Source organism: Taurulus bubalis (assembly GCF_910589615.1).
Source record: "Taurulus bubalis genome assembly, chromosome: 6".
NCBI classification, from domain to species: domain Eukaryota; kingdom Metazoa; phylum Chordata; class Actinopteri; order Perciformes; family Cottidae; genus Taurulus; species Taurulus bubalis.
In genome coordinates, this window is record NC_136594.1 from 8,341,522 (window position 1) to 8,355,051 (window position 13,530).

General features: G+C 41.9%; 1 protein-coding gene across 1 annotated transcript in view; it reads right to left on the reverse strand.

The window, feature by feature from the left end:
• Positions 1-4,047, reverse strand: part of tll1 (tolloid-like 1) — a gene marked incomplete at both ends in the record, with an annotated part of 39,273 nt that extends 35,226 nt beyond the window's left edge. The window contains one exon of the mRNA XM_079219675.1: positions 3,867-4,047. Coding sequence (XP_079075801.1) covers positions 3,867-4,047 — 181 coding nt within the window. The remainder of the gene's footprint in view (positions 1-3,866) is intronic.
• Positions 4,048-13,530: the final 9,483 nt, after the last annotated feature.

Below are 13,530 nucleotides of genomic sequence, written 5' to 3' on the forward strand. Positions count from 1 at the left end.
GGAGGCGGAATACCAACCACTCAGACCGATGCCACAGGGTCAGGCCTGGAATGAGCCGCGCTTCCACTTCTTACAAGCTGCACACACACAGCAACAAAATGGGTCCACTCAAGGGGTGCAACCAAAGATTGTCTTCAGTATTGATTCATCTGTTGATTTTTTTTATGGACGTGCAGGTGCAAAAAATGGGCATCTATGCCCATGTGTAGACTCCGTGTTGTATGTGCTTGTCTGTGTGTTAGGGATGTTCCGAACGTTTAAATGGTAGTTGAAACGATTAGTTGAAGAAAACAGGTTAAAGATTGTCCGGACTATTGGTCTAACAAAGTGTTGCAGTTTGGTAACCATTGGACTATTAGTATCTTAGCATCCTCAGCACCTATTTCCAAGGCGGTGGCAGGCGGGGCAGGGAGAGCGCGACGGAGTGGAAGTTAGTCAGGAGCGTATAGGAGTATAGCCGCTGCAAACGAAGCCAACAACAGCAAATAAAGTGTATGTTAATATGTAATTTTAATGTGTAATCATCAAATGAAATAAACTTTAACCGAATAGTATTTCTGGTGCCGAATAGTGACTTGTCTTATCGCACATATCCCTACTGTGTGTGTATTTAGATGTATGAGGTTTATGTGTGTGTGTATTTATATGCATATGTTGGGAAGATACACATTGATATGTATTATCTTTACGACCATCATCTTTTCCTCTTTGGTAGTGGGACAGTGGGAAGGAAGGTGGCTGTGAAAATGGAAGATGAGCATAAAATGGTGTAAGAGAATAATTTGATTTGTCTTTACAGTGTCATGTATACAGTTATTCAATATTTTAATTTTAGTCAACTGTTGTGATTATATGTACATCATGTGAATATATTAATAGAAAAAGAGGAATAATTCAAAAGTTAAAAAAAAACGCTCACAAGAGAACCCATGCTGAATTTCTTGCTTTCTCCGACAAACAGTATAAACCTAAAAAATATGTATTCTATAATGATATAAAACAGAGAAATAAGCAAATCCTCATGAGACAAGCCAGAATCAGGGACTTTTTTACATTTTTGCTCATGACTTTGCTTTAATAAAGATGAATTGCTCATCGAAATTGTTCATTAATTTGCTTGTGCCCAAAATCAATAATTAACTTTGAGCCTCAACTAGAAGTCGTCATGAAACAGAAGTCTGAGATGTGTTACAGCATCCATTGTTCCATGGAAATTAAGAAAACATAATCTGCAGATAAGGACCCTGTGATTCAGACGAAAGCTACATAATGGACCTTGAGGTGAGATTATTTTGTCAAACGAATATTTTTGTCAGTCGACAAATCGAGTAACCTACTTACTATTTCAGTACTGCCGATTATATGCAATATAATGTGAAGCTTGTCATGATATAAGAGAATGTATGAGGAGGATGAAGATGAAGAGAATGCAGATTATAAAAGCCCACTGAACTGAACACAAGACGAAAATTGGAGATGTCACAAATGCATAAAATGCTCATGTAAGTATGCAAACAGGTGAAGATTTGATCTAATTGCTGTTTAATTCCATGAAGACATACTTGATTTGAAAATGTTTCAACTTCAGCCATACATTTAAGGCTATCCTAATGTACAGAAACAGGACTAAAAGTGAAGAGTGCTTGAATAAAGGTTTTGAAATTCGACACATTCAAAATGTCCATAGTGTCTCTTGGTTATTTGTAGAAACAAAGACTTCACTCCAGCAGAATAAAGCGAGGCGGATGTTTGTAAATGTGATGCTACCAGACAGGGACCTTTTCCGCATGTTCACCTGCACTAACCTTTCTATCCCCGCGTTATTGGTGGCTCTCTACTGTCATATATCTAATGAAGGCAAAAGAAATGCCGTAACATGTTTATAAAACATGCACACATGATTATATAGGAAGAAACAGGTACTCGTGTGTGCGATTGCTGTGAGAAATGTAAGTGCATATAAGTATGAATACATTCTTTATGTTCACTGATATTTCCAGCAAATAAAAACATTGCATGTGTTTTCTCACTCAGTTATTTTAACCTATAAGAGTCGCTCAGTTACTCAAACATATGTAGACTGACTGTCTCCCTGTTACCTGCCGGGCTTCAATCCAAACACACACACACACACACAGGTCTCAGCATAACTAAAAACCACAAAGTCATGGGATTGCAGTATCAACATAAAATCACCCACACAGAGAACAGTGTAACATGAACATGAAAAAGCACACAGGCACACACACACACACACACACACACACACACACACACACACACACACACACACACACGCACACACTGGCCAGAGGCCAGGGTTGTCAGGTTTGTGTATTTGGTATGTGAGGAATGTGTGTTGGTCAGCGTGTGGACGCTCAGTGTTCTGGGTGGAGTCCTTATCGGTCCAACGTGTCATCACAGACGACATTAAGGCCTCCAAGGTGCCATGAAAACACATGTGAACATATTTGTGTGCCAAAACACATCTGCACATACACACACACACAATCAGACAGGTGCAACCACAGCAGAAAACCTAAGAAGAAGATACAACACAGCAACATCTCTCAGGTAACTTCAGATTCCTCCACCTGCTCCGTAGGAATGATGTGTGTACTGTCGGAGGGTTAACGTGCAACAATAAGCATGACTGGTCATTGATCTTTGCTACATGGTCTGGACAATGAGCGGTTTGATCGTAAACAGAGTTCATGTTAAAAGAAGATTGGGGCACGTCACCTAAACACACAAGACCATATTATCGGTGCAAAATTAAGGCAGATTTAGGACTAGCAATGTATATATATAAATCTTCTACATCTGAAAAGTTATATGACTGCTTACGTGTATTGTAGCATATTTTGTTAAATGGGGCAACATCCTTTCATCGTCATTACTGATCATATCCAATACATGATTTCAAATCATGAAGATTAGGTAGATAGACTGGACACCAACAAATTCTGCACATACAATATATTGTAAAAGAAAAAAGGAAAGACAGAGGGACTATAAAAGCTGAAGTGATTCTCCAGCTTGAGTTCATTTGGGTGGAGCATGCAAAGATACCATGACACACACCTATTAAGGACCTTTAATATACTGAGGAAAACTTGCATTGTTTAATGTAGACACCATGCTTTAAATTGTGACAACACTGTGCTGACACAATTTAAAAATGAATGTACACGCTCTTTCTTTCATTGTATACACACATACTGCCTATCTTATGAGAGCAACCATGGTTTTACTGTTGTGTTCCACAGCAGCTCCAAGACCATCATTAAAGGTCCAACAAAAATTGTGTGTGCGTGCGTGCGTGCGCGCGCGTGCGTGTGTGTGTGTGTGTGTGTGTGTGTGTGTGTGTGTGTGTGTGTGTGTGAAAAAGAGAGAAGAGCGTGCAGTTGAGTCCAGCTGTTTCTCATCTTCCTTGGCGGTTGATTTAACATCTGGGTGCAGGGGCAAACACACACTGAAGTGTACTTGGTGCACATGCACAGAATGCAGCAGCAACAGCATTTCGGATAAAATCAGAACCAAATTTCTGCCTACAGATAAATGCACGCATATTGAAAGTGTGCGCGTGCATTTCAGAAGGACACCGGCTGAGCAGGACCGTCACCAGGCTGCACGTGGCACCACCGAGAGGAACATAACGGAAAACCGTGGGTAAAAGGGGCATCTGGACCAGTGTGCACACATGCACGCGCACGCACACACACGCTGTCATTTTTCATACACACATGCACGTGCCACCTCAGAGCCAGCGCGCTCGAGCGGTTGGATCAATGCGTAATCAGACGCGTAAAATGACTTATTTTCAAGGTTCTGATTACAAACTAAAACTCAGTAAATAGACTCACCAGCTTTGCACGGGTCTTTGTAGTCAATGGTCTCCGCTCGCTCCTCCTCATAATAATCATAGTCTGGCTCCTCGTAGTCGAAACAGTTAGAAATAGTCACTTTGCCCCAGAAAGTCAAGCCGGCAAGCACCAGCGTGATCCAGCGCATCTTCGCGGCCAGTGCCGAGGGCACTCGGTCCATCTGAGGACTGAAATAAAGGAACAAAAGGCCTCCCTACTCGTCTCCTCTGTTGTTAGGAGATGGGTCTATCCCCTCTCCAAAGACAGCATCGGCGGCAGGAATTTAAAGGATCATTGTGAAGAGCGCTCTCCTCTCTGACAGGCTGATTGCGGATACTGGAGGCTGCTGCAAGTTAATCTTCCCGGCTCTCCCCCATGGTAAAAGTACACCGAGTTGTCTGTCTGTCCCGGTGTCTGGCAGTCAGCAAAGTGTCCGCTGAGGAGCTCCGCTGTCCTCCGCTGTAGCTTCGCAGGTGAGGCTGCTGTGAAGGGGGAGAAAACACAAACCAAGAGAAAGACGCGGTGAGTGCATGGATCTGGAGCGCAAAGACGCACAAGAGTGTGTCTGCCGCTCACCAGAAACATCCGCCTCGCATACTTCCAACCAGCACTGACTGTCTCACACTCTCTCGCGTAGAAAGCAATCTCCCTCTCTCTCTCTCCCTCTCCCTCCCGAGTCAGCGCACCGCCTACACACAAACGCACGCACGCACACACACACACACCGCCAAATACCTGCACTGTTCCACCCAAGTGGTGCAGAACCAAAACTTTCTATTCCTCCTATTTCGTCCCTTTTCAAAGAGCATTTGCTGCCGTTTTCACGCGTAAAGACTCTCTCCCTCTGCCTCTCCCTGAGCAGAAACCCCGCATTTACGTTCGGATAACCGACTGTAATAAATAAACTTCAGGAGCTGCATCCTCATCACAGCGTGGTGAGAGCGGAGGAAACGCGCACTGATCTTCACAGGTTATTATTGGACCTTTACTCACACCGATCCGTAAAATAGGCTACAGATAATTTACAGTAAAAACCGGTAGCGGTAAAAGTAACACGGTGGCTACAAATTGGCCAGTGGGTTTTAGTATCCATCAGCCCTCAGACCCTGTTCGTGATGGGTGTCATCTGGTTATTTAGAGGCAGGTGCTAAGTAGGTGACAACCAAACCATAAATGCCCAGAGGTAATAGATTAGGTCGCCTTTTGTCGTATACTTCCTCCTGTCCGCTCCTTTTCTGTCATTGAAAGAGAGAAATGGAAAAAAAAGATCAACGGCTATATTAAATGCAAATATTGCAATAATTAGGTATTGTGCTAAAAAGACGTTGCACCTTGAACACTGGCTTTCATGTACAGGAGCGTGACATAAACAGAGTACATGTGTCAAGAAATAGAGCCAGCCATCCGCGTTGACATTCAGAGGGTGATCCTTATTCAAAACACAAATTACTTTCGTGTTTTGCTTCATAGTATGTCCATAATGTGTGTTAGGGGGAAATGTTCTCCAATCACATAAATATTAACATATTCCCTGGAAACCAGCACGATTTTGAGTTTAATTTCGAATCACCAATTTTGCTTGGTTTTGCCACGTTTGATACTTTTAACCATCAGTCTGTAGGTCGGTCAACAACAGAAGAGCCGAGTTCACGTAGGTTCACGATGCTCCACTGCATCACTGGTACCTACAAGTAGACGACACTGAATGAACCTCTGTGGTGCGCGCGCGCGTATGTGTGTGTGTGTGTGTGTGTGTGTGTGTGTGTGTGTGTGTGTGTGTGTGTGTGTGTGTGTGTGTGTGTGTGTGTGTGTGTGTGTGTGTGAAACCAAACGAGCTTTTAAAAGAACATTTCCCACCACTCAAACTTGGCAGCTTTTGACAAAAAATCCTACACGGACTGTAAAGTTGTCAACAAATACCCCATAATCTCCCAAGTGCAACCTCCACGCACAAACACGTACTGCAGACACCAGCAGTAAAAATAAAACAGCAGCAGTTGTTGACAATCATCAGCGCAGCCTGTGAACTACCCTGCCGAGGTAAATCCTCCTGAGACGAGTTCACCCTGCGTCTCCACAGCTTACCTGCTGCGTGTACCTGCCCGGGCCGCGTCGGTTTGCTGCGGCGGCGCGAAGCGACCCATCGTGCCTCAAATGCAGGAGCCTAATCTCGGGAGTCTCAGGGGCCCCGCGGTATCACTTGGTACCGGCAGTTCCGAACGTGCCCGTCTCCCCCCATTTGTTACCGGGAGATTACCGGAGCGCTGTCTCTGCTGCTCCCGACTAATCCTGCCCTCGGGGAGAGGTAGCGGCGCTCTGACGTCACTCTATCAATCCAGCCGCAAGCTGTCCACTACACACGCCCCGAGGCATGGACACAAATCCCCTGGAGGCTGCGCGCACGCGCACGCACATACACACACACACACACACACACACACACACACACACACACACACACACACACACACGCGCTCGCGGAGTTTAGTTAGTGTAGGTCAACACACCCCTGGTTTTTGTGCCAAAGACAGGTGATAACCTGAACCACCAGATTATAGGAGCAAGAAGTTGATTATCGAACTTTAAAACAGGAGGAAGCATCGCTAATTCTCATGGAAACCCTGCAGGTTGAACCTTTTTCCTCATCATATCTGAGTTTATATTCATGTCCATGCGTTCCAATACCCATTCTACTATTTAGGATGCAATACAAATATTAAAGATGTCCATATATATACATATATATCATATGTCAAAACAGTATGAAAAAAGGATCAGGTGACTTTTTGCAGGATGCAAGCCAACATGCTCTTCTGCCTATTCTGACCCACAATTCTTTGCAAAGCAGATATAGGAGCGAGAGAGTCTGGGTTTAAGGCTCTATGTTATGAGGAAGTAGTAAATCCCAATCAAATGCATACTGCAAGTATGTACTAAAAGTACAAATAAAAAGTCTGCGATTTGGAACAGAGTTTATACGACAACCATGCCAGCAATTCTGTCAATCTGTCGCTAAACTAAATACGCTCACATGCTCTCATTGACGTTGTGGCAAATAATGTTTACGATCGGGAGAACCGTAACCCAAACCCTTACGATAGCTTATGTTACCTCAATCTAAGTTTACGTACTTATTTTAAGCCAAACCATGATGATTTCCTGGAACTAACTAAGAGGTTTTATTGCCCAAACCGAACATTGGTTTTGTTGGCTAAACCGTTGAATTGTTTCTGTGCCACCAGCACATAACGCCTTTTATATCAGGAAAATCAAGAAAAAATCATGGTATAAATCCCTTCCCCCCAAAAAAACAAACATGTTAGATATCAAATTAAACATAAAAATCAGGGCTACAATAATATATAATCCCGATGTACAACCTCTAAACACAACTCAAACAATAAATAGGATTCGGGGTTAGGGTTAGGGTTAGGGCTTAAAGGGCTACGAGGTCGTGGTCATTTCACAAACTGTGACATCCCGTTGAAACAAACATTTGACCTGAAAGCGGGTCAACCCTTGACACATTTGTATAACATGCAGTACTTGCCTGTTTCAGTTTAATCCCTTGTGGCCGTCATATACTGATCAACTGTATTTAATGCACAGTTTGATAATTTGAGACACACACATATCCACTTAATTAGCAATTCTGAGCAATTGCTAATTAACGCTGGGGAAGGCACTGAGTGGCGTTTGGGCCTCTCCAACCACTTACTCTACCTCTGTGTGGTTGACATCCGGCCAATTTATATTCAGCAAAATGCTTCCTTCTTAAATAGGATCCAGCTATTGAGATTAATGCTGTGTGCAGGTATTTGTGTCCCTATTTAAAGCATGTATTGATCAGTGCGACTCTGAAACTCTGTGAAAGTACCTCGCCAGCATTCTGACCACCATCCCTCCCTGACACACACACACACACACACACACACACACACACACACACACACACACACACACACACACACACCAGGACAAACCCTCAATCTGAGCAGCAGCCCCTCGAGACTCCCCCGAGTGCTGTGGTCTGCAGGTATTGCACTATTATTAGCATTGTTTTCCTCACACACACTCTCCAATCAATTCTATATGCAGTGGCTCAACTCCACAAGGTTCACACTGTACTTGTTTAACTTTAAAGGCATATACTTGGCCTAAAAACCTGTCTTTTGAATATCAAACATTGTAAACTAATTAAGTTGTAAAATGTTTAAAGTTTTGTCAAAGACTGAGATTAAGTAGCTTTGTCTAATTTAAGTTCAGTCAGTTGGACTCAAAGAGAAGCAGTAAAACATCAATAGAAACTTTTTGAACCCCATAATACTCTTCTCTGCTGTCCATACAAATGCTTTCTATTTTCTACACAATTGTGACTTTGTCAATATATCTGTAAACACTCACCGTTTTCCTAAAATACGGCTAAATTACGCAGCTGTAGACTTGAAACATTACTCAACTCAGATTTGAAGCTGCAGTCATCAATGTGTTTGTATTAACAATGGATCAAATTACTATCTGTAATGTGTAGTGGCATCGGTTCGTGGACTAACCCGTCTGGCCTGCAACTTTAGTTTTTTCATTCCCACAACTCTCATCAACTTCGTTTCCAATAGAAGGCAGCTATTACCAGTCAAAAAGCAAAAAAAATATTTAGCACCAAATGGCAAATTTAGCAGCTAAAGAGTCATTTCCAGGAGTTAATGGAGATCAAAAACAGAGCCAGAAGGTGAGTGAATATCGGACTTAACATACACCAGAAAACACAAATCTGCTCTGCTATGTTCTTGATGTTTTTCCAAATTCCCAAAGACAATTCCACACTTTGCGAACAATAAAAATAACCAAGGTGTGCTCTCTTAAACACTAGACAACTGATAAAAGGTGGCGACAGAAGAAATAAGAAAATATTATCTTTTCCGTCCGGCCTGCTGACTCCGATAGTGTCAAGTGTTCTGTAAAATCCCCCCTGAGGGCGCTAAGAGGTGGCCAGAGACATCCATCACCTTTTGGCTGAAACACCAGAGGAAGACAGTCTGCTGACACCACAGCAGTACAAGAGGAGAATGCTTAGATACTGTTTAGCAGCTCCAAAAATGTCTTAACAGTTTAATGTCTCTTTCACTTAATTTATCAAATGTGATTGGTGTCAAATAGAGAAGACGGTATTCACTTTGAAGCAACTTCTTACGGGGAAGTTGAATAGGAATATGGAAAGAATGAATTATTCTCACTTCCACTAAATACGTTAAGAGACAGTAAACTGAAACTGTTATTTTCAATATAAATGGTGGCTGTTACTGTCCTGTGTGGGAGGCCGCATACACCCCTACATGCACACACACACACTCCCAGACCCTCATAGCTATGTGAAGTATAGTCGCTCCTTATGTAAACAGGGAGAGCGGATGGGAAGACGAGGTACAGAGGAAATCCTCTGTTTAAATGCCAAGATGTGCGTGGCATTCTCTCGCTCCTGATCTTATTTCCTCTTTTCTGCACCCACTCGGGGCTCAGATTCTCCACCTTCGTCTCTCCTCCGCTGGCTCTTGTGTGTTTCGTGCACGTGGGCGGGCCTGCGTGGGCGTGCACGCGCCAGCTTGTGGCTCACATTCATGATCCTGGTCGTGTGTTTGGAGAGATGACACAGACCGCGTTTTGTCTTCGTGCCACCAGAATTAACCAACAGGGAGAAGAAGAATGAATGCAGTTGTGCGGAGGAAAAGCTGGGAAACAGAGAAAAGAATAATGGAAAGGACACAGATGTGATTGGATGAACATTTTCCTAGTACCAGTCATATGGTAGAATATCCTCAAGATAAATGTCTGATTATTAAACAATGTAGGGCAGACCTTTGACTTTTCACATCCTTATGTTCCACATATCACCATTTTTAGAGTATAGTTAAACATGTGTAACCATTTCAATAACTGTAAATTACTAATTAACATGATTTATCTTGTTTATTTGAATCCATACACAATAACGTCTATAACGCATGTTGCTAGATACTTACCGTGAGCACAGTTTGTGGTCCAGGTATAGGTGTTATTTCCCCTCAGGACAGAGCAAGGCTAGCTGTTTCCCCCTGCTTTTATTCTCCATGCTAAGCTCGGTTAAAATAAAGGTGAGGGATTTCCCAAAATGTGTTTTATTAAAGCCAAGTTATGGTATATTACGTGTACACTGTGTCTTCTTTGACGAGATTTTCCTGTAATTCACGTTACACTTTGGCAAAACTCTCATTCATTTCTAAAATAAGATCGTGTACTAGTGTATTTAAACAGCACTTGCACAGACAGCATGAGTTTGTAATGATTGGTGTTAAACCATTTAATGGGGCCCATTCAAAGTATTTGTGTATGGTAGTGACCCAGAAAAAGGTATTCAGGAACCCTCCAAACAAGTATTGTGTGGTGAAATTTCACTTCCAGGTGCTGATTTTCTACTTTAACTCCAAAAAAAACATTTGGATTTAAAATATGTAATTATTTGTTGATCTGGCCACGTTTTCCAATGCAGCAAAAGGAGAATGAGTTGAATGAAAGACCCACGATGCTGAGTTTGGTGAATTGAACAGTGGCAGAGAGAAAGAAGTGTACTTAGCGAGCAATAACAGAATAAATCACCCTCTTCACATCGTCTCGCTGCCCTGAAAGCCCAAGATGCTGTACGTGTGTGTGTGTGTGTGTGTGTGTGTGTGTGTGTGTGTGTGTGTGTGTGTGTGTGTGTGTGTGTGCCTGTGGGTGTAAATGTAAACAGTAGTCCTTTGCTGACACAGCACTTCTTCAGGAACTTGGGATTGTGTGTGTGTGTGTGTGTGTGTGTGTGTGTGTGTGTGTGTGTGTGTGTGTGTGTGTGTGTGTGTGTGTGTCTTGGCCTCTGCTCCTAGCAGATATGCTTCCTTTCAGAAAGACTGAAGAAATAAGCAGCAAAGACCTTCGACTCTGCATGTGCGCGTGTGCGTGTGTTTAGAAAACAACTTTGGGACACTACAAATGTATGTTTACTTCATTTAGTTCAACATTTCAGTCCAACTGAAAGCTTGTTTTATTTTGTTTAAAAATGAAACACCTCTTGCAAAGCGGTCACAGACTCACTCTGTCGTGTTTAGCAGACTCTTCCTGCGTTCAGCTTGCACCACCTAAAGGAGAAGAAGGTGTCAATAGCAACATTTTATACATGGGCAGTGTGCTGCATAACACATTCTCCAAATGATTCTCTACCCTGCATTTGGTTTGACTTTTACAATTAAACATTTAGTTTTCAGCACTGACGGCTATGCCATCGAGGTCAACAGATTGTTGGTTTTATGGCCATTTTAAGGCCCTTTACATTTTCAAATCCTTCTTTATAAAGATAGGCTACATGGTATCAAGTGTATAACCGGCAGATTATTTTTGGAATTTGCCACACGGCCATTATGCTAAATTTAAAGAATTACATATAATATCAAATTAATATATAAATAAATAAATTACACTATTTAGGATTTCACAAATGAACATAAATAGATCACAGCTATTTCTTTTTTGTTTCTTACTCTTCATTTTGATTATGCAGTATTTTACACTGACACATTTTCTGAATTGTTTGCTCTACTAGGCCTGATATTAAACTCTGACCTGAAAGTAAAAGTAGCCCAAAACAGACGACGATGAAGATGTTCTGTGTTCTCAAATGTTCTTAATGTTCTCACGGTCAGTGTACACTTCTTCCTGCATATCAAATGGTAAAGGATCACTCCTTTGAGTTGGAGAAACCACTCTTTAATGAAGAACAGTCACCACAGCAAACAACAGCCACTTAGATGCATGAACTCAAATCCACATGCAAATAATGATCCGTGACCATTCCGCGAATCACTGATTTAGCTCTTAAGTCGACGAAACCTCTCTCGATGACTGCCAGGTCATCAGCATACTACTGTCATCTACAGGATTAAAGGAGTAATGACAAACGAAGATGGGCAGGAGTGGAACATAAAAAGGACAAACAATAGCTCATGCAGCAAAAAAATCTCTTTGATTTATCAAAACCCAAGTCGTCTGAGATCATCTGTGCCATGCTGCTGAACTGTTTCCAGCAATGACGCTGAACAGTTTTGGGAAATAATATCTCACTGAAATACTACTCTGATGGAATTACAATGATATTGACATTATATATTTTAAACTGCAAGGTAAAAAAACAAACATAAAATAGTGTTTTAGATACAATGTCAATTAACTAATATTAATTAATTTACTCCAAAATCTCAATAAACTTCCACTTGTAAGACTAAAGTTACATAATACCATCTTGTAATCACTGGAAAACATATGACTCTCTCTCTCTCTCTCTCTCTCTCTCTCTCTCTCTCTCTCTCTCTCTCTCTCTCTCTCTCTCTCTCTCTCTCTCATCAGGTCGCCTTGGTGTCCTGCTCTGCCCTGAAGCCAGAGAAGTTTGATCAATGGTATTGATGAGGGGATGCTAATAGCTGATGCTAATAGGGCCGGTATGACTAATAGGCCGAGGGGGCCATTGATCTGCAGAGTTAGCATCTCATGCTAAAACAGCTGATTCAACCACATAGTTGGACTAAAAGTGCCACCCTTGCTGTGTGTGTGTGTGTGTGTGTGTGTAGGTGTGTGTGTGTGTGTGTGTGTGTGTGTGTGTGTGTGTGTGTGTGTGTGTGTGTACTTGAGTAACAATGCAATCCTGCTTCAGGCTGAAGGATATAAATGTACACAGATGCAGGAGGACATAAGACATTCAGTATACGTGTACACCTGGATTCACAGCTAAAGTAAAGCTTGCATTCATTTATAAACTCAAAGTCCCTGTCCAACAACAGGCCTAACATTAACTCTCAAACAAACCTAGATAGTTTTATTCAGACCTTTTTGCAGTTTCCAAGTTATAATGTCGTACGTAATTGTGAAATGCAGCTCAGCAACGGAAGTATGGCCGAGTGCAACAACTTGCTATGCTAGATTGAGAATGCAACCTAAACAAATTGACTTTCTAGATCTGTGTGTTATTACAATGAATGGAAAGATTACATTGGCAAGCGACCCAATAATTAGTGGCCAGCCATGTATTTGGTGGAGAAACCTGGTACAGAACGTTAAACCAGCGAGAAATTATGAGCGTACAAGTCGTCAGATGCTCAAGTTATTTGTGGTTGTGTACTGAACATCAAATACCATGACATTGGATTTTAAAATGGTGCTACAAGCAAAAACATTTCTGATTAGTCCAGCTCAAGACATTTAATGTGTTTCGGTTTAACGACTGACCGTGTTAACTGGTGACTCAGCCATACGCATCAGTGGCTGCTCATAGTGACGTAAAGTGTTAAAAACGCTCACAGAACATGCAGCTGTCCTTGTAAAAGCCTTCAATTAATTTTAAATACATACTCATCGTTGTTTATTATCTATGCTAAACATGGAAACCATGGAATGGTGGTAACCTGAATTACAACAACAAAAAAGAATGCAGCTACGGTCCAGTCAAGTAAATATTATTTGATATGCATAGCCCAGGTCAACAAATCATATATTTGCCTAAAGGCGCTGTAAAGGCGCTTTATTTTATACTTAATTTAATACCCATTGTACTGTTGTTGTCGTTGATTGTTGATGTTGTTTGTCTCGTCCAACGTCTAATGTATGCACC